General features: G+C 45.5%; 1 protein-coding gene across 1 annotated transcript in view; it reads right to left on the bottom strand.

The window, feature by feature from the left end:
- sms (spermine synthase) overlaps window positions 1-20,912 on the bottom strand; it is a 71,961-nt gene that overhangs the window by 26,040 nt on the left and 25,009 nt on the right. Inside the window, exons 6-9 of the mRNA XM_070894118.1 lie at window positions 19,170-19,324; window positions 12,288-12,377; window positions 9,774-9,888; window positions 1,759-1,838 (exon numbers count right to left, since the gene is read on the bottom strand). Coding sequence (XP_070750219.1) covers window positions 1,759-1,838; window positions 9,774-9,888; window positions 12,288-12,377; window positions 19,170-19,324 — 440 coding nt within the window. The remainder of the gene's footprint in view (window positions 1-1,758; window positions 1,839-9,773; window positions 9,889-12,287; window positions 12,378-19,169; window positions 19,325-20,912) is intronic.

Here is a 20,912-nt window from a genome sequence, read left to right as displayed (position 1 = left end):
TAAATGAGGCAGACTCAGCAAAAAGACTGGGCTGTATGAAAGGGAAGCTGTCCTGTAACATAAATGGGCCATAAGCTAACAATGGTACAATACGCTCACGTAGCCAGTCTTACTTGTATGGTCAACCATTTACAGATTTGAGGTCTCCCAAACAGGAGCTCGGGTTCAAATTTACACAAAGGTACACTTTGCAAGACTTTGTGCCCCTGCTCTGCCGATTGGAGAACTGTATGTGGAGTTCAGTACACCCAACTCGCAGCACCCATAGTTTTACAATGAGGCCCCGACACTATCAAAGCAAGCACAACTACATAAATAACAGGTACATGCTGCATTCTAAATGCTTTGCTGTAAATCCCAAGATGTTTCACTCACCATTACTGTACATGGACTGCACGCCACCTGATGCACACTAGCTGCATTACATCTAAATGGCCTCTAATGAGCACTCGGTTAAAAAAAACCTGTGTACAAACTTTTCCCAATCCGAGTTACAAGCACAGTTAGTGGATGTCCCGCAGGAACGTATCACATGTCTAACACCGGGGCAGGAGATCCTGATCCAACCAGGTCATCACAGGAATGTCTCTGGGCTCAGGTGCATTACCTGAACTGTCCCACCCCCCCCCTCTCCTCTCCTCCAAAGCAGATTCCCCAAAGGAGCAGTGGGATTCTGCTCTGCTGAGTGCTGTGGTACCACTGGTTTGCAGGGCCAATGGGATCACGAGGGTAAGAGATCACGGCACAAGAGGATACTTGAGGAGACACTTACAAAATTCTGTGTGTTGAGGAAAGAGAGCTTCAAAGCCAACAGAAGATCCTCGAGCAGAAACCTAGGAGCTGATGGTTGTCTCCTGAAATGTCCTTTGTAAGTCTAGGTAGGTCTAGGCATGAACGCCTGCTGCTGCTGCATACCCCAGCTATACCCATGGTTCACATAGCAGCGTACTAGCAGGATGAAAAGCTTGACAAAAGGGATTTGAGAGTCTCCGCAGTTAATAGTAACTCAGGAGTGGGCCATTTAGCTACTCGAGCCTGGTTCGCCAATCAATTAGATCACGGCTGATCAGTATCTTAACTCCATCAACCCTTAGCTACCATTAGCTATGAGGAAATATTGGATAGGCTGGGTTTGTTTTCTTTGGAACAGAAGAGACTGAGGGGAGACCTGATTGAGGTGTATAAAATTATGAGGGGTAGATTTCCCTTAGCAGAGGGGTCAACAACCAGGGGGCATAGATTTAAAGTAATTGATAGGAGGTTTAGAGGGGATTTGAGCGGAAATGCCTTCACCCAGAGGGTGGTGGGGGTTTGGAACCCACTGCAGAAACCCTCACCACAAATAAAAAACTACTTTGGATGCGCACTTGAAGTGCCGTAACCTACAAGGCTACAGACCAAGAGCTGGAAAGTGGGATTAGGCTGGATAGCTCTTTGTCGGCTGGCGCGGACACGATGGGCAGAAATGGCTTCCTTCCATGCTGTAAATTTCTATGATTCTATGGCATCACACCGATTAAAGGCAATTGGCAGCACGGACCAAGATACAAGGATGTGAACTCTGTCTCCAACATGGACGAAATGGAAAGAAGGTTGCAGATCTCTGCTGGAGCATTATTCTCCTGGGCCCCCTACCCTTAACAGAACAACTTCATGTCTCCAATATTTCCTTCTACCAGCTCAATGGTCAATTACTCATTTCTATACACCTATTGTTCCTATAATCAGAATAGACTGGGAAAGGGAAGACTGCCTTACCTGTGTAAAATACTTCCCAGTGGGTTTCAAAACTTTCACAGCAAGATCGAGAATAAGTCGTAAAAATTCCCACGTTGATTCTGGGGACAGAAAGAAACAGGCGTTTTACACTGTAGTCAGTTTATTTTTTATTTCCAATAGATTTGAGATTTACTGAAACATAATTAAAAGGCAAAGACAAAATAAAGGCCAGAATTATCATGCACTTCAGACCATACAAACTCCGTTTCATAGCCACCAACTCTAGCCCCCTCCCCAGCCACGGCATGAGACTATCCGCTATCTCAGCAACCATTTTGACCTGGAGCTGAGCTTCTGACCCCATATTCTCTCCATTGTTGAGACTCTCTGCATTCACCTCTATATCAGCCATCTATGCCCCAGCCCATCTGCTGCTGAAATCTCCATCCACACACACACTTGACTATTCTAATGCTCTCCTGGCCAGCTTCCCATCTTCCACCCTTCGCAAACTTGATCTCATCAAAAACTCTGCTGCCTGTATCCTAGGTCGCACCCAGTCCCATTTGTACATCTCCCGTGCTCACTGACCTACATTGGCTCCCAGTCCGGCAACACCTCGATTTTAAAATTCTCATCCTTGTGTTCAAATACCTCTATGGCCTCACCCCTCCTTAGCTCAGTAACCTCCTCCAGTCTGACAATACTTAGACCTCTGCATTCCTCCAATTCTGGTCTTTTGAGCACCATTTTTTAAATTGCTCCATCATTGGCAGCCGTGCCTTCACCGGTCTAGGCTCTAAACTCCAGAATTCCCTCCATAAACCTCTCCGTCTATCTCTCTTCCTTAAAACCTACCTCTTTGACCAAGCTTTTGGTCACCTCTCCTAATATCTCATGTGCTTCGGTGTTAAATATTGTCTGATAACGACACGTTGGTCAGACCGGGTGGAGGTACCAGGCTCCGCTCCCTGTAGCACAAGTGAACGAGTTCGCTTTTTACAACAGTGACGCAACTTGGAACGATTTTAAAGGCACTATATAAATGCACATTGCTGTTGATAGCGACGTCAGACCACTAGATTATACAATCGAGGTCGAAGCTCTATGGACGATACAGGAGTGAGGTTAGAGCACGACGGATACAGGAGGACAGAGCACGACAGACGACACAGGAGGTCAGAGCACGATGGATAATGCAGTCGAGTGAGTTAGAGAACAACGGATAACATTGTATAATAATGCTACAGCTGATAGTGTAGCCAATCACTATAGTCGATACAGTGGCGTGCCCAGGGTGTCCCCCCCAGATACAGTGGCGTGCCCAGGGAGTCCCCTCGATACAGTGGCGTGCCCAGGGTGTCCCCTCGATAGTGGCGTGCCCAGGGTGTCCCCTCGATACAGTGGCGTGCCCAGGGTGTCCCCTCGATACAGTGGCGTGCCCAGGGTGTCCCCTCGATACAGTGGCGTGCCCAGGGTGTCCCCTCGATACAGTGGCGTGCCCAGGGAGTCCCCTCGATACAGTGGCGTGCCCAGGGAGTCCCCTCGATACAGTGGCGTGCCCAGGGAGTCCCCTCGATACAGTGGCGTGCCCAGGGAGTCCCCTCGATACAGTGGCGTGCCCAGGGTGCCCCCCCGATACAGTAGTGTGCCCAGGGTAGCCCATCGATGCAGTAGAGGTAGCAGGGTGTACCTCTCGATACAATACTGTGCCCAGGGCACCCCCCTGATACAGTAGAGGTAGCAGGGTGTACCTCTCGATACAGTGGCAATAGGATACAGAAAAAAGTTGCACTTAAGCCAATATACTTCAATGCTGTGCTCATTTGCTACTCAGGCAAAAGGACGATTATCAGATTACCAGGAGCGTAGAATGTTATAGGAAATAAAGAAGTCATGCAGCCCATGAAGTGTATGCCATTTAGTCTAGTCGCACTTGCTTGCTTGCTCCCCATACCTTTTAATATTCCAATATAGGTAGTGCGTGCCCCAGGGATGTGTGCAGTGTTCCCTTGCTACGATTTATTTTGTTTTCCATTTGTATTCTTTCTTCTTGGAACCTGGGCGATGCTGGCAAGGTGGCATTCAAGAGGCTATCACAGTATAGTCACACTTTGGTCAGACCGGGTTGAGGTACCAAACTCCGTTCCCTGTAGCACGAGTGAACGAGTTCGCTGTTTACAACAATCCCGCAGCTTTCACTGTTATTTGTTCATGGTGCCAGCACTAGATTAATGACCAGATTTATTTAATTCATTTTTACACTGGTCATGGTGGGATTCGTCACACGACCAATAGCCAGCACCCACCATGCCCAGATTAAACAGGTCCAAAAGGAAGGAGACCGAAGTTTGTTGTTGACACCAACTTAAATGCCAGGTTATGGAACAATGCCATTAAATGGAGAAGGCAAGGTAGTACATTTTAAGAAAAAGATGAAAGAAGTGTGCCCTAAACTCAGGAGGGAGAGAGAAAGATCCAGGGGCGCAGATACAGAGATCTCCAAAGTGCAGGTAGAAAAGGCCATGAAAATGCAAATGGTATCCTGGATTTTATACAGACTGACACTGGATGTAAAAGCAAGGAAGCGATATTGAAAATTTGGGGCCTGTTTCACGAACAGAGAAGGGCAAGGGGAAGTTTAATAGTCGTGTTCAAAATTATGAGTGTCTTGAGAATTAATAGTTAAAAATTTCATTGTTGGGAAATCAGCAACAAAGGGCCATTGGCCCAGGATGATCACGAGGTGGAAGTTAAAAGATTTTTTTCAGATGGAGGGTTTTTTAATATGTTTGATCACGAGACTATTGAGACAGACAATAATATAATTGAAAAGGGAACTGGGTAACTAAAGAAGAAGGTGCCTTTCATCACCACAGGATGTGCCAAAGCAGTTCGCTGCAAATGAAATACTTTTGAAGTATAGGAAGAATATAAAAGAGTACTTCAGCTGAAGAACTAGCTCCAGCACAGGCATAATGAGCAAAATAAATCATTCAGATTCCAGCTGTAGTCACTGTGCTGCACCTCAAGTTTTGTGCAGGTCAAAATCAACCCCGCAGGCACAATCCACATTTAGTCAGACATGGTGGGTGGTGGGAAAACGGAGAAATTCGGTCACGCCTCTGTTGCGACGTTAATCCAGGCAGAGCTGTACTTTTAACGCCTTGAAAAGGTTTACACCTCCCATCCAGAAATTTGTCGGAATCAGTCGAAGAGCTGACAGGGGCGATACATCAGCAGTTGCACACAAGAGCTGGGGGTGAGGGGGGGTCCATAATGAAAGTCTGGTCGGTATATTTTGCAGGCTCATTGCACACACACGGAACTCCGAATCATATCCCGGGAAAAGCCGAGTTTTAAAGGCACGGCATAGTAATGCACCCATTAAAGTTTTCAAAATCACTTCTTTTCAACCTATACTGTTAGTCCGTCTGCTGCTGAAAACTTAGAGGCTCACGCACCGTGCTGTGTGTAAACGTTGCACTGGCAGTGCCCTCTGAGGGAAGCACTTCCTCATCCCTTTAAGTAGTCACCAGTTAATGACTCTGCAAGCCTGCACCCACTGTTTTTCCAGGTGTTGTTATTGGCGGGTGCTCAATGAGGCGCACGCACCGAATTTACCGACCGGGGCACAAGTGTGCACATTGCACCAGGAATGTGTCATGATCGGAGTGATCAGCAGCAGCCAGGTGCTAATGCTTTGCGCAACTTGTGAGCCTCGAATGAATTTTCCGTCGGGCGCTAAAAGCTGCGTGCCCAGTCGCCAAGCCTGAACGCTTGCATTAACACTGCCTCTGGCCGCTAACTGAGGCTATAGACAATCGAAAATCTAGCTCATGGTCGCTAACTGTACTGGTGTTTGCTTTCATCGTTTATGTGGGCACAATGTGAAACCTGTGTGCAAAGAACATGACTGTTTACTGACTGCAAGTCTGACAATAGGGACTGCCTTCCACCTCCTGACTGTGGGGTCTTGCTGGAAAGTAGCATCTCATTTCCAAGCCAATCTCGGCAACAGCAGGATTCTCATACTTGTAGAGACCTGCAGGCCCGAGATCACAACGGCACACTCCTCTTCCACTGCAGAGGGAGACAACGTAGAGTGATCACCTATGGAGGAGGAAGCAGGAAAAGGATTTACTCAACTCGTGTTATCTACAATTAAATTGAAAGACTATATGGTAATACTCCACATATTTTGATTAAAGATAAAATAGTTTAAACTTGCAAAAAAGCACCAGATTAAGAACGTTATGCAGAAGCTTCAAATGATATATATTGAATCGGAGTATTTAATGGTAATTGTTGACTATGTTCCATACAAAGTAATTTACAAAGACTTACCAGATTCAGATACATCAGCTTCTTGTCTGGAGAGGACAAGTTAGACTAGCAGGATTTAGGCTGCCTCCTTTTCTCCCCATATCAGTTTTGCTCTCCTTGGTCACATTTGGATTTTTCACGTCATTTTTGTGCAAGACTCAATTCTATCTTGCCATTAGACACGGATCATCATTGATCTTCCTGCAGTCTTCAGGTGCTCTTGCAACTTTAGAAATGGCCTATATTTGTGACTACACGAGAATGTATTTGGCGCCGTTCAGTTGGTGTGCTGCAATTTTGTGAACTGTACAAGTATTTTGAGTGCTGTTGAAACAGTTTTCTTCAATCTGCTGTCTGTGCGAAGTGGAGGCTGATGTCAGGTGCTCAGGGCCAAGGTGATTAAATCAGTTAGTTCCAATTATTAGAGATCTCGGTTAGAGGCTTTAATGTTTTGGCAACAGATAACTGGCGCAACTGAAGTTCAGACGGTGGCAACAAACAACAACCGGATTCTTCTGGAAAAAAAGCCACAAACCCACCCATTCCATTTTCTATCTGCAAGTTAGACCACTCCACACCTCAAGCTAGTCAAGCCATCCCACTTGTTTCCCTGTTCTATTCCTCCTTATACAGTATCCTCTATTGGGACCATTCAGCAGCCCTGGAAAACAGGTCCTCAACTGGTGCCAGTAAATGCTGAAATGGAGACCAGCCCCTATGCCGATCAGGCTCTCTTAATTTACAATGAGCTAGAATCATAGAAATTTACAGCACGGAAGGAGGCCATTTCTGCCCATCGTGTCCACGCCATCCAACAAAGAGCTATCCAGCCTAATCCCACCTTCCAGCACCAGGTCCGTAGCCCTGTAAGTTACAGCACTTCAAATGCACATCCAAGTACTTTTTAAATGTGGTGAGGGTTTCTGCCTCTACCACCCTTTCAGGCAGTGAGTTCCAGACCCCCATCACCCTCTGGGTGAAACCTTCTACCAATTACTTTAAATCTATGCCCCCTGCTACGAACCCTCTGCTGAGGGAAATAGGTCAGTCCTATCCACTCTGTCTAGACTCCACCATCATTTCATACAGCTCAATTAGGTCTCCCCTCAGCCTCCTCTGTTCCGAAGAAAACAAACCTAGCCTATCCAATGTTTCTACTAGCTAAAATTCTCCAGTCCAGGCAACGTCCTCGTAAATCTCCTCTGTACCCTCTCTAGTGCAATCACATCTTTCCTGTAGTGTGGTGACCAGAACTGCACAGTACTCTAGCTGTGGCATAACTAGTGTTTTATACAGTTCAAGCATAACTTCCCTGCTCTTGTATTCTATGCCTCGGCTAAAAAAGGCATGTTCCATATGTCTTCTTAACCACCTTATCTATCTGGCCTACCTTCAGGGATCTGTGGACATGTCCCTTTGTTCCTCTACACTTCTCAGTGTCCTACCATTTTTATGTGTATTCCCTTGCCATGTTAGCCCTCCCAAAATGCATTACCTCACACTTCTCCGGATTGAATTCCATTTGCCACTGTTTTGTCCACCTGACTGGTTCATTGATATCTTCTTCATTATCAACCACACAGTCGATTTTAGTATTATCTGCAAACTTCCGAATCATACCCCCTACATTCAAGCTGAAGTACTTGCGCCCATTTCGTGCATTTGCCTCATTAAGGCCCCAGATTTGAGGCAAATAGATTTAAGGGGACTCTGAGCACAACTAATAAAGGAGCTCTTAAATTGGCTGAGTGTGTGTGTTTTTAGCCAATGTTTAAAGGATTGCTTAGTGCAGTTTTCATTAAGACTTTTCCTCTATATTTCTGAAATGTGTTTGTCTATAAATAAAGTTTGTGGATTTTAATTTTAACTGCTTATGATGATACTCCTTTTTAAAGCACTTCAAATACACTAACTTGAGAGGTGGTACAAGCAGAGAAGAGATGCCAGCAGGCCCCGCCAAACCTGCCACCCAATAATTGAGGACAACTACCTGAAACATAGAAAATAAGTGCAAGAGTAGGCCATTCGGCCCTTTGAGCCTGCACCACCATTCAATATAATCATGGCTGATCATGCAACTTCAGTACCCCATTCCTGCTTTCTCTCCATCCCCCTTGATCCCTTTAGCCGTAAGGGCCACATCTAACTCCCTTTTGAATATATCTAACGAACTGGCCTCAACAACTTTGTGGTAGAAAATTCCACAGGTTCACAATTCTGAGTGCAGAGCAGAGCAGAACTTTACCATCTGCAGCAAGGACAACTTGCAACATAAGCACAACACAGCTAATAGTCGGCAAGATCACCGCTGTTCTCCCTCATTCCTGGCAGTGTCAGCAAATGTGCCAGCCACCACATGGATCAAACAAGCAACTGATGCCTCAAATCAGCACAAGCAGGTTACATGTTTGTGTTACAATGGTTTAATATGTGAAATGCTTGTCAGATGCAAGTGTGTCAAAGCCTTTAATTGTAAGTTGCATCCTTTTTGTGTGCCCTGCTGAGGTATGGGTATGCGCGAGATGCAATGAAAGAGCTGCACGGTTGTGCGAGGGCTTGGCAGGGGCAAGCAGTAAATGTGCACCAGGCTGACAAGCAAAACCGTGCATCATAAAATCTTGAGCTATTTACCATGCTAGAAATGATAAAGAACACCATCTTATCTGATATTTGTTCCAGGCCCAGGAATGTTGCAATGTCTCCTCTGTGGCGAGCGCAATAGAGTGCCAAACAGGACAACCATTGCTGCACCAACCTCAAGCAGCACCACACCTCCACTTCATCAGCCATCAGGCAAAGGATCAGGAGCTGCATTGTTCCGCCATTTGCCTTTTGAATCGGTTTCCTGTCTGTACATTGGATCGTCCATCGTTTTGACTCCATCGGTTATTTTCTTGTCAAGTCTCTCCATCTTGTTTGCGACTGCTACAAATGGCGTACAATCTTTTTTTTAGGCCTCCCCAAATCTTTATCCTTTTAAATTTGCAGTACCGCTTTCAGGGCGGCATGCTTCAAAAATGTTGCTGGTACCTCTAATTCACGCTCCTAAGACTCGAGCTGCACAGGAGCCTTCTATAAAAGACAGCAGCTTCTGCAGAGACCAACTCACGACTATAGACCTCATGGTGGGAGGTATTTAGCCACAATGGATATGAGAAAATAACTACGCCTAACTTCTCACTGAGTATTTTCTCTTCAAATTATTTCCCCCCTCTCCTTTTCTAGCCTACACGGGTCATATTTATATTCTGTCCCCTTCCAATAATTTATGTAACCCGTCAAATCGATTGGTAGGATCTCCATCGAGACAACTGTGCTTTATTTTTGTTGCTACATCTGGCACTGACTGTTCTTTTGCCCCTCTTTCAATTGAGAGCAGTCAAATGGTTTCTGATGCCATTGATATAAACAACAAGTCGCAAGTCTTGCGTTGAGAGGAAACATAGCTAGAGGTCAATACTGCAGCTTGGCTGTGGAGTGACAAAAATCACAAGACTTGTGCCTCACAGGTGAGGAGAACCTACCGGTAACCAGAACATACCCACGTTATCTTTCCGCAAGCAACTGCAACAAGGTTATCAATTAAAACGTTTTAAACAAGGACAATTACACTTAAATTTTTTCAGGAACCCATTATTTGGAATAAAATAAATGTAGGTGATATGATCAGAAATTATAGAACCGAAAGGTGAATAACTGTTAAGGTGTAAAAGGGAGAACATATTTACCTTCTTCTGGAGATGTGGAGATAGGAACAGCTGTCAGGTCATTAATAACATAATCAAACAGCCTTCCTTCTGCAGCGTATGTCTTCAGAACTGGAACACAATCTTCCACCAACACCTGAACAATAGAGAGACATAGGTCCACCATGTTTGAAACAATACAAATAATGATACAAATCAATACTGTATACAAGGATCCATTTTTGTGGAAAATGTCCCCAATTGGCTGGTGTAAGGGTTAAAAGAAATGCACAGGAAGACCACAGAGATGTTGGCAGTGTGATTTGGGGGGGGGAGAAAGAGGGGGAGAAACAGGACAAAAGATCCACCCCCCACCAAAGGAATTGAAGGAAATCATCATCATAGGCGCTCCCTCGAAACGAGGATGACTTCCTTCCATTCCAAAAAAGGTTGAGTTCACAGGTTTTACATCCTGAAGGGTGGAAGACGCCTGTGGGTGGATTTTTATTAACACGTGGTGGCCGTTGCACACCAGCCACCGCATGGGCTTGACAGAGCTAGGTCTTGGTCCAGTGGCAAGGGTTTACCAAGACAACTGGAGACCAGCTCTGCTGCACGGACCTACTACACACACATATCGCAGTGTGGGCTGGCCGTGCTGCCCCGGGCCCCAAACTCACGCCTCCCCTGGGCCCCGATCACGTCCCTCCACAGTCTCTCGCCGCTCCTTCACCCCGACCTCGTCGCTCCTGCTGTATCTGCCCACGCTCCAATCAGCGACCTGGAGCTTGCTGACGTCACTCTTCGCTGCCGTCGCCCTCCTGCATGAAATAGCTCTATATTGGACGCACTGCTTGCCGTTATAGATGGGTTCCATCAGACCCAAATAGGTTGCAATCAATACCACGTGTAGACATGGTGAGGAAGTGAAAATGTCCACCAGCTTTATTTATCTGGGATGTTGTGCTTGACAAGCAGGGATAAGCGAGATCAAGAGATGTATGGCTTTGACTGCGATGCAATGATGGAAACCACCTCTGGAGGAGGAGCGGTAGATATCATGGGATGTGACAAGAGTGTACAGTTTTGAATGGGTCAGATGCTGAACCCTAAGGCAGACAATTAAGAAACCGGATTATTTAGGCATGTGCTGTGCAAGCAAGATGCAGGGAATCGTCTGGGAGAACGAGTAACCAATGCTGAAGGAATGGTTGTGTGCTGGTATAGAGCAGCTTATACTAGGAAGATTAATGGGCTGAGCGGGGTGGGGGGGGGTGGGGGCGGGGGACACATGACTGCAGAGGAGTAACCTGGGGCCCCCGCCGTTTTGTTCCCTAGCCACTGACTCCATCCATCTCTCTCCCCAACTTCTGCCTGAGGCTGAACCAGACTGTTCACAACTTTGGTGTCATATTTGACCCCAAAATGAGCTTTCGACCACATATCCACAGCATAACTAAGTAGAGCTATTTCCACCTCCATAACATCGTCCGCCTCCACCTTTGCCTCAGCTCATCAGTTGCTGAAGGCCTCATCCCATCAGCTGCTGACGGCCTCATCCATGCCTTTGTTACCTCTAGATTTGACTATTCCTGGCTGGCCTCCCTCATTCTACCCTACGTAAACTAGAGGTGATCCAAAACTCAGCTGCCCATGTCCTAACTCGCACCAAGTCCCGCTCACCCATCATCCCGGTGCTCGCTGACCTGCATTAGCTCCCGGTTAAGCAATGCCTTGATTTCAAAATTCTCATTCTTGTTTTCAAATCCCTTCATTGCAGCCCATTCCCTATCTCTAATCTCCTCCAGCCCTACAACCTCCCCGAGATATCTGCGCTCCTTGAATACTGTCCTCTTGCGCATCCCTGATTATAATCGCTCAACTACTGGTGGCCGTGTCTTCTGTTGCCTCGGCCTTAAGCTCTGGAATTCCCTCCCTAAAACTCTCCGCCACTCTACCTCTCTTCCCTCCTTCAAGAGCTCCTTAAAACCTACCTTTTTGACAAAGCTTTTGGTCACCTGCCCCAATTTCTCCTTATGTGGCTCACTGTCAAACGTTTTCTCTCATAATACTCCTGTGAAGCGCCTTGGGACGTTTCACTATGTTAAAGGTGCTATATAAATATAAGTTGCTGTTGTAATGGAATGGATCGCAGGTGATGGGTAGTCATGTGCTCACCTACCAGTAACCAAGGGAGGTGATGGAATGGATTGAATGTGACCAAAGCTGAGCTGATAAGTTGGTGTACAAGAGCTGACAACAAGCACAGTTGTGGAGCTGACCGAGCTAGCATTGAGGACTTGGCCAGCCTGGTTATAACAGCCAACTGCCATACATAGTGAGCAGCGAATAGGTAAAAGGAATTGCAGTGCGGAATTATTAGTACTTTACAACGAGTAAGGCAGATCACTTACAAAGACCTTGGGGCATTGCTCAAAATATGACAGTGACAATCAATTCACTAATCCAATGTAGACATCTTACACTTTTAAACATACATTTATCTTATTTAGTTCTGTGTACGAAAGCAGACAATTGCAGTGCCAGCAGGCCTACCTGGTAGCAGTCTCCTTTCAGATTGTCCAGGACATCACCACAAGTTTTGCGCATGTGTTTGCAGCATGCATCGATCACCATTTGGTCAATGTACAACTTCTGTTAAAGAAAGACTGAATAGAATTTGAAAATGTATCGGCAAAAAACTTAAACCCTTTTAAGCTATGGCGGAATAAAGGCTGACCAAAAAAAATATAGCAATACAGGTACAACGTCCCGAATCTGGAATTCCGAAAAACGGATATTTTTGCGGCGGCCAAGATGGCGATATCAGGTGTTGAGGGACGAGGAAACAGGTAAAAAAAAATGCAGCGCCGTGGGGGGCAGCAGGAATCAGCAGGCGGCGAGGAGCGGAGGATCGGCAGGCACCGAGGAGTGGCAAGGAGCAAGGAGCGCCAACAACGAGGTCCGAAATCCGGCAAAACCCAAAAACCGGCACAGACTTAGTCCCGAGGTTGCTGGATTTCAGACGCTGTACCTGTATTAAGATTTGGAAGTGATATTGTTTTTAAAAAACAGGAATTTTCTCCCCCAGTTAGGTGCATTGGTCCCACTTTGCTCTCCCTGCAGGGGGAGATCTAGGGTTATGAGGAAACCCAGGCTGCCCAAGGTTCAGGACCTCCTCAGCAGGCTGTGCTGGTAGATTCCCAGGGACGAGCGATCAGCCAGCTGCCGCTATAAACAACCAGCTACTGCATTCCAAGCAATTTTGGCACCAACACTCACTTAGTAAACACATGCTTTATACTGGGAATAGTGCCTGTCCCACACTCTGGAATTCCATCCCAAAACCTCTCTGCATTTCCACTTTCCTCTCCTCCTTTAAGGCCATTCTTTTTTTTGACAATGCTTTTGCTCATCCCTTCCAATATTTCCTTTGCCCATCTTTGTTTGATTCTGCCTCTGTGAAGCACCTCCTGACTCCCCAAAGCCTTTCCACCACAAGGCACAAGTCAGCAGTGTGATGGAATGCTCTCCACTTGCCTGGATGAGTGCAGCTCCAACAAAACTTAAGAAGCTCAACACCATCCAGTACAAAGCAGCACGCTTGATTGGCACCCCATCCACCACCTTAAACATTCACTCCCTCCACCGGCACAGCATGGCTGCAGTGTGTACCGCTTACAAGATGCACTGCAGCAACGCGCTACGGTTTCTTCGACAGCAGCTCCCAAACCCACGACCTCTACCACCTAGAAGGACAAGAGCAGCAGGCGCATGGGAATACCATCACCTCCACATTCCCCTCCAAGTCACACACCATCCCAACTTGGAAATATATTGCTGTCCTTCATTGTTGCTGGGTTTAAATACTGGAACCCCCTCACTAACAGCCCTGTTGAAGCATCACCAGTCAGGTTCACCAGACTGATTCCCGGGATGGCAGGACTGACATACGGAAAAAGACTGGATCGACTAGGCTTATATTCACTGGAATTTAGAAGAATGAGAGGGGATCTCATAGAAACATGTAAAATTCTGACGGGACTGGACAGGTTAGGTGCAGGAAGAATGTTCCCAATGTTGGGGAAGTTCAGAACCAGGGGTCACAGTCTAAGGATAAGGGGTAAGCCATTTAGGACCGAGATGAGGAGAAACTTTTTCACCCAGAGAATTGTGAACCTGTGGAATTCTCTACCACAGAAAGTTGTTGAGTCCAGTTCGTTGGATATATTCAAAAGGGAGTTAGATGTGGCCCTTACGGTTAAAGGGATTAGGGGGTATGGAGAGAATGCAGAAGTGGGGTACTGAAGTTGCATGATCAGCCATGGTCATATTGAATGGTGGTGCAGGCTTGAAGGGCCGAATGGCCTACTCCTGCACCTATTTTCTACGTTTCTATGTTTCACCACATGGACTGCGGTGGTTCAAGGCAGCAGCTCACCACCACCTTCTTAAGGGCAATAAATGCTGGCCCGTGCCAGCAATACCCACATCTCGGGAATTAATTTAAAAAGCACCTCAGAATAGTTCTTCTGCACTAAAGGTGTTTTATAAATGAAAATTGTTGCACAATGCATCACCTGACAGCACACCACAATAGTAGTCACCATTTCGAACACTATTTTTGAAATAATAATAAATAATAATAACTTATATATTTATATAGTGCCTTTAACATACTAAAACATCCCAAGGCGCTTCAGGGGCAATCACTGCTGGGAGTGCACTGAAGTGCAAAAACTATTAAGGCATTAATACTACCCTAATATTAATTGGGATAGAATTAGTGTGAAAGGTATAGAGGGTAGAATATTTCTAAAATGCATTCAAGAGAACTTTTTTAGCCAGTATGTAGCAAGCCCAACAAGAGAGAGAGTGGTTCTGGACATGGTTAAGGGAATGAAGCTGGGCAGGTGGAAGGGGTATCAGTGGGAGAACATTTTGGTGCTAGAGATCATAATTTAGTTAGATCTAGGGTAGTTATGGAAAAGGTCAAAGATAGACCAGAAATAAAAGTTTTCAATTGGGAGAAAGCCAATTTTACTAAGCTAAGCTGTGATTTAGCCAAAGTGGACTGGAAACAGCTACTTGAAGGTAAATCAGTGAAGAGCAATGGGAGGCATTCAAGGAGAACTTGAGGGTTCAGAGTAAGTATGTTCCCTTAAAGAAAAAGGGTGGGACTAACCAATCTCGAGCCCACTGGATGTCATAGAGAATACAGGGTAGGATAAAGAAAAAAAGGGAGGCTTAAGACAGATACCGAGGGCTCAATACTGCAGAACCCCTAGAGCATAGAAAGTGCAGGGGTGAAATTAAAAAGGAAATTAGGAAAGCAGAGAGAGTATGAAAACATCTTGGCAAGTAAAACCCAAAGATGTTTTATAAATTCATTAAGAGCAAGAAGATAACTAAAGAAAGAGTAGGGCCTATTGTAGACCATAAAGGTAATCGATGTGTGGAGGCGGAAGACGTGGATATGGTTCTCAATGAATACTTTGCGTATGTCTTTACAAAATCAAGGGGCGATGCAGACATTGCAATCAGGGAGGAGGAGTGTGAAATATTAGATGAAATAAACCTAGAGAGAGGAAGTATTAAGGGGTTTAGCCTCTTTGAAAGTGGATAAATCCCCAGGCCCAGATGAAATGTATCCCAGGCTGTTGAGATGCAAGGGAGGAAATAGCAAAGGCTCCTACCGTCATTTTCCAATCCTCTCTGGCTACAGGTGTAGTACTGGAGGACTGCTGACTTTGTACCTTTGTTTAAAAAGGGAGAAATGTATAGACCGAGTAATTACTGGCCAGTCAACCTAACATTGGTGGTGGGAAAATTATTGGAAAAAATTCTGAGGGACAGAATAAATCTTCATTTAGAAAGCCATGCATTAATCAAGACAGTCAGCATGAATGTGGGAAGGTCGTGTCTGACTAACTTGATTGAATTTTTTGAGGTAACAACAAGGAGAGTCGATGAAGGAAGTGCATTGCATGTAGTCTAGATTTTAGCAAGGCTTTTAATAAAGTAAAAGTGGCAAGTTGGATCTAAAATTGGCTCAGAGGCAGGAAGCAAAGGGTAATTATTAATGGGTGTTTTTGTGACTGGAAGGCTGTTGAGTGGGGCTCCACAGGGCTCAGTACTAGGTCCCCTTGCTTTTTGTGGCATATATCAATGATTTAGACTTGAATTTAGTGGCTATGATTAAGAAGTTTGAAGATGATATAAAAATTGGCTGTGTGGTTGATAATGAAGAAGCAAGCTGCGGACTGCAGGAAGATATCAATGAACCGGTCAGGTAAGCAGAACAGTTGCAAATGGAATTCAATCCGGAGAAGTGTGAGGTAATGCATTTGGGGAGGGCCAACAAGGTAAGGGAATACACATTAAATGGTAGAACACTGAGAAGTGTAGAGGAACAAAGGGACCTTGGGGTGCATGTCCACTGATCCCTGAAGGTAGCAGGCCAGGTAGATAAGGTGGTTAAGAAGGCATACGGAATACTTGCCTTTTTTAGCCGAGGCATAGAATACAAAAGCTGGAAGGTTATGTTTGAACTGTATAAAACATTAGTTAGGCCACAACTAGAGTACTGTATGCAGTACTGGTCACATTACAGGAAAGATGTGACTGCGCTAGAATGGGTACAGAGGAGATTTACGAAGATGTTGCCTGGCCTAGAGAATTTTAGCTATGAGGAAAGATTGGATAGGCTGGGTTTGTTTTCTTTGGAACAGAGGAGGCTGAGGGGAGACCTTATTGAGGTGTATAAAATTATGAAATGTCGAGATAGAGTGGGTAGGAAGGACCTATTTCCCTTGGCAGAGGTCAAGAATAGGGGGCATAGATTTAAAGTAATTGGTAGGAGATTTGAGGGGAATTTTTTTTCACCCAGAGGGTGGTGGGGGTCTGGAACTCACTGCTTGAAAGGGTAGTAGAGGCAGAAACCCTAAAACATTATTTAAAAAGTACTTGGATGTGCACTTGAAGTGCAGTAACCTACAAGGCTACGGACCAAGAGCAAGAAATTGGGATTAGGCTGGATAGTTCTTTGTCAGAAGGCATGGACACAATGGATCGAAATGGCCTCCTACCGTGCTGTAAATTTTTATGAAAAACTGAATGCATTAATCCAGATAGGGTCTATCCAGAACTTTAGATAACTGTAATTTGACTTACTCAATCAGTGTAAACTGGGTACAACAGTGTCGTGGTTATGATGCTGGGCTAGGAATCCAGAGAACACAAGTTCAAATCATATCATGGCAGGTTGAGAATTTGAATCAAGTTTCATTTTTTTTTTAAATCTGGTATCAGTAAAAGTGACCATTGCTGTAAAAAAAACTCAACTGGTTAGAATCATAGACATTTACAGCACAGAAGGAAGCCATTTTGGCCCATCATATCCACACCGGGTCAATAAAGAGCTATCCAACCTAATCCCACTTTCCCGCTCTTTGTCCGTAGCCTTGTAGGTTACGGCACTTCAAGTGCGCATCCAAGTACTTTTTAAATGTGATGAGGGTTTCTGCCTCTACCACTCGTTCAGGCAGTGAGTTTCTGCCTCCAGCACTCTTTTATGCAGTGAATGAACTGTCGGAGGTGCCATTTTTCAGATGAGATGTTAAATTGAGGCCCCGTCTGTCCTTTCAGGTGAACGTAAACGATCCCATGGCACTATGTCCTTTGCCATCCCTAGTTGGTGTGAGACGGTGGTGGTAGGGTTTTGGATTTCCCATTGGGTTCTCCAATGTTCTGTGGGGTTACCTTCCCCGGTCTGTCCTATGAATCCAGTCCCACATCGTGATTGACACGACTTTAAAGTGATCTATCAAAATGACAAAAAGACTTGCATTTATATAGCGCCTTTCACAACCACTGGACCTCCCAAAGTGCTTTACAGCCAATGAAGTACTTCTTGAAGTGTAGCCACTGTTTTGATGTAGGAAACACAGAAGCCAATTTGTGCACAGCAAGCTCCTGGAAACAGATATGTGATAATGACCAGATAATCTGTTTTTAGTGATGTTGATTGAGGGATACATATTGGCCAGGACACCGGTGAGAACTCCCCTGCTCTTCTTTAAAATAGTGCCATGGGATCTTTTACATTCACCTGAGGGGGCATACGGGGCCTCAGTTAAACATTTCATCCGAAACTTGGCACCTCCAACTGTTCAGCACTCAAGTGTCTGGAGTGGGACTTGAACCCACAACCTCCTGACTCAGAGGCGAGGCCGCTACCAACTGTACCACGGCTGACACAGCCAGTGGTGAAGCCCCACCACCACCTTCTCAGGGCAACTGGGGATGGGCAATAAATGTCGGCCTTGCCAGAACTCTTAAAACCCCCAATCACTTGGAGGGGGGGGGGGTGAGTGGGGTCTGGCAGTACCGATCTGGGTAGCTTGGTTTTATACAGGTGAATCCGATGGGGTGCCATTCATGGCTGCCGGTTTATTAAACATGCAGCCTTCTATCTCAAACATCACTTTTTCCTCAAAACAGCCACTTGTTGGCAGCTTCCGTACTTTGTCCGTGTCTGGAACATAAGTGGTGAATCTGACACATACAGTATCAATTTTTGACTCCTTAGTTTGTTGTAAACTTTTAAAGGCCATTAGGCCTGGCTGTCACTAGCACTCCTTAAAATAGATTCTCCCACCACAGCTTCCATGGGTGTTCACATCGTGGGGAGACATTGAAGAGAGAGGACAGCCTGGTCTGGTGACTTCTGTAACAGCACTGTAAATAAGCTCCTGTTTGTTATGGGTGCTCTGACACACCGCTCCATGGAGAGGAAAAGTAAGCCAGCAGGAAGCTCAACAGGATATTCGCTAGAGTTTAGATGAATGAGAGGGGATCTCATTGAAATGTATAAAATTCTGACTGGGTTGGATAGACTGGATGCGGGGAGGATGTTTCCTCTGGCTGGGAAGTCTAGAACAAGGGGTCAAAGTCTTAGGATACGGGGTAAGAAATTTAGGACCGAGATGAGGAGAAATTTCTTCACTCTGAATTCTCTACCACAGAAGGCTGTGGAGGCCAAGTCACTGAATATATTTAAGAGGGAGATAGATAGATTACTAGAAACAAAAGGCATCAAGGGGCATGGGGAAAAAACAGGAATATGTTGTTGAGATAGAGGATCAGCCATGATCATATTGAATGGCGGTGCAAATTCGAAGGGCCAAATAGCCGACTTCTGCTCCTATTTTCTATGTTTCTAGGAAACTTCAGTGGAGGGAGGATTAGTAAAAGTTGGAACCCCACCACTACCTGCAACAGCACCCGGAGGGGATACCTCCACCCCTCTCCCCTCAAAAATTCCTCTGAAATGACTAGGTGGTCTTCCTTTAGCCAACATAAATTCCAACATGTTAAGGTAAGCCCGCTGGCATCACCTAAGCAACTACTTCAGGTAAGGCTACCCACAAAGGATATTTCCACCATGGTGACCATCTTTGGTTTTAACTTGACCAGCTCGTATAGGATTCCGCCATCTCCTCCTCCCAGGATAAGAATTTCTTTCCCTGTGTAGTCTTCTACTCCACTGCCCATTATAGCTTGTGTATATGGAAGGTCACTTTCTCCTAAATCTGGAACAGGTGAGTGTACACAGAAAGATACATTATTTACTGCTAAATATATTAAATAAAACCATAAACACAACAGCAGTTAGGACAAGCAAGCAGGTATCAGCCTTGGGCTCAGTGGTAGAACTCTGACCTCGGTGTCAGAAGGTCGTGGGTTCAAGCCCCACTCCAGAGACTTGAGCACATAATCCAGGCTGACACACCAGTGTAATACAGGGGGAGTATGGCCCTGTCAGAGGCGCCATCATAAACACATAACAAGTAGCTAACTCGCACCAAGTCCCTTTCACCCATCACCCCCTATGCTCGCTGACCTACATTAGCTATCAGTCTGGCAATGCCTCAGATTTAAAATTCTCATCGAATGTTTTGCAGGAATTTTGCACACTTTCTCATCAGAGAACCTGCTGTAATGCAGATTGCACAATAGTGGCAGGTGCAAAAGTCACAGAGATCAAAAGTTCTAGACAGTAGGTTGGGGTGCTGGGCCCTCGCCTCTTCTGGGCAACGAATTCGTTTGGTGTGCGCTAGGTCCGTGAAGCAGAGCTAGTCTCCAGTCGTCTTGGTTAACCCTTGCCACTGGACCAAGACCTAGCTCTGTAAAGCCCATGCGGTGGCTGGTCTGCAATGGCCACCACATGTTGAAAAAAATCCACACACAGGCATCTTCTACCCTTCCAAGATTTAGTTCGGAACCTGGAATTTTAGGTCCTTCACTGAAACACCTGTGAACTTTTTGACGTGGAAGCAAGTCATCCTCAACTCGAAGGACCGCCTATGATGATGAACAAGTAGCTGTACTCAACACTTACACAACTGTGCCAAAAACCTCTTAACGGATAGGGGTTCATCTGTAACCTCTTCCGCATAGACCTGAAACGTTAACCCCATCTTCCTCTCGTCACAGATGCTGCCTGACCCACTAAGTGCTCCCAGCATTTTCTGTTTTTATTACTGCAGACGCAGGCATGTTTTCAGGAGACTTGGTTGTGTAAATTTACAAAAAAGAGAATGAAGGGCAAACAGAAGCAAACAAGTACATTATACTACTGAGACCAACCATACTTCAATTTAACCTAAATTTTGGTTCTGTGCTATCTTTTAACTCCCGATTTTCCCCTTTCTGCTAAAGGTGCCAATTCCTGCTGGAATTCTCTGCAGGGACGAGTCAAGATGGCAAGCGTCACCAGGATCTCAAACTACAGGCAAGGCCAACTTTAAAAAGGCCCGAACATCAATCTGCCTTTTCCCCTTTCCGGTTTCCCCTGATGCTGCTGTTGCTGTTGCTGTGTATTTCCGGCATTTTGGGTTTTTACTCTCATCTTGTGTTCATTCGTGCTTTTTCAGCACAGGCCAGTGGATAGCAATCAGGACTCACTTGTCACTAAATTAAGAGCAGAAACTCTGGCCATGACTTTTGGTTTCCTACCTGAAGCACTGCAGCCAATTATAGTGCCCCAACAGTTACATCAGCCGAGATGAACTAATTCAGCACAGATCAGCAATCAAACCAGGTTACAACCGACACAAAAATTAAAAAGCAACAAAATATGTACAAGAATGAGAAAGTGTACGAGAATAGATCAAACCA

The sequence above is a fragment of the Pristiophorus japonicus genome, chromosome 11 (assembly GCF_044704955.1).
Source record: "Pristiophorus japonicus isolate sPriJap1 chromosome 11, sPriJap1.hap1, whole genome shotgun sequence".
NCBI classification, from domain to species: Eukaryota; Metazoa; Chordata; class Chondrichthyes; family Pristiophoridae; genus Pristiophorus; species Pristiophorus japonicus.
The sequence above is the reverse complement of the archived record's forward strand: the minus strand, read 5'-3'. Positions and strand labels throughout refer to the sequence as shown.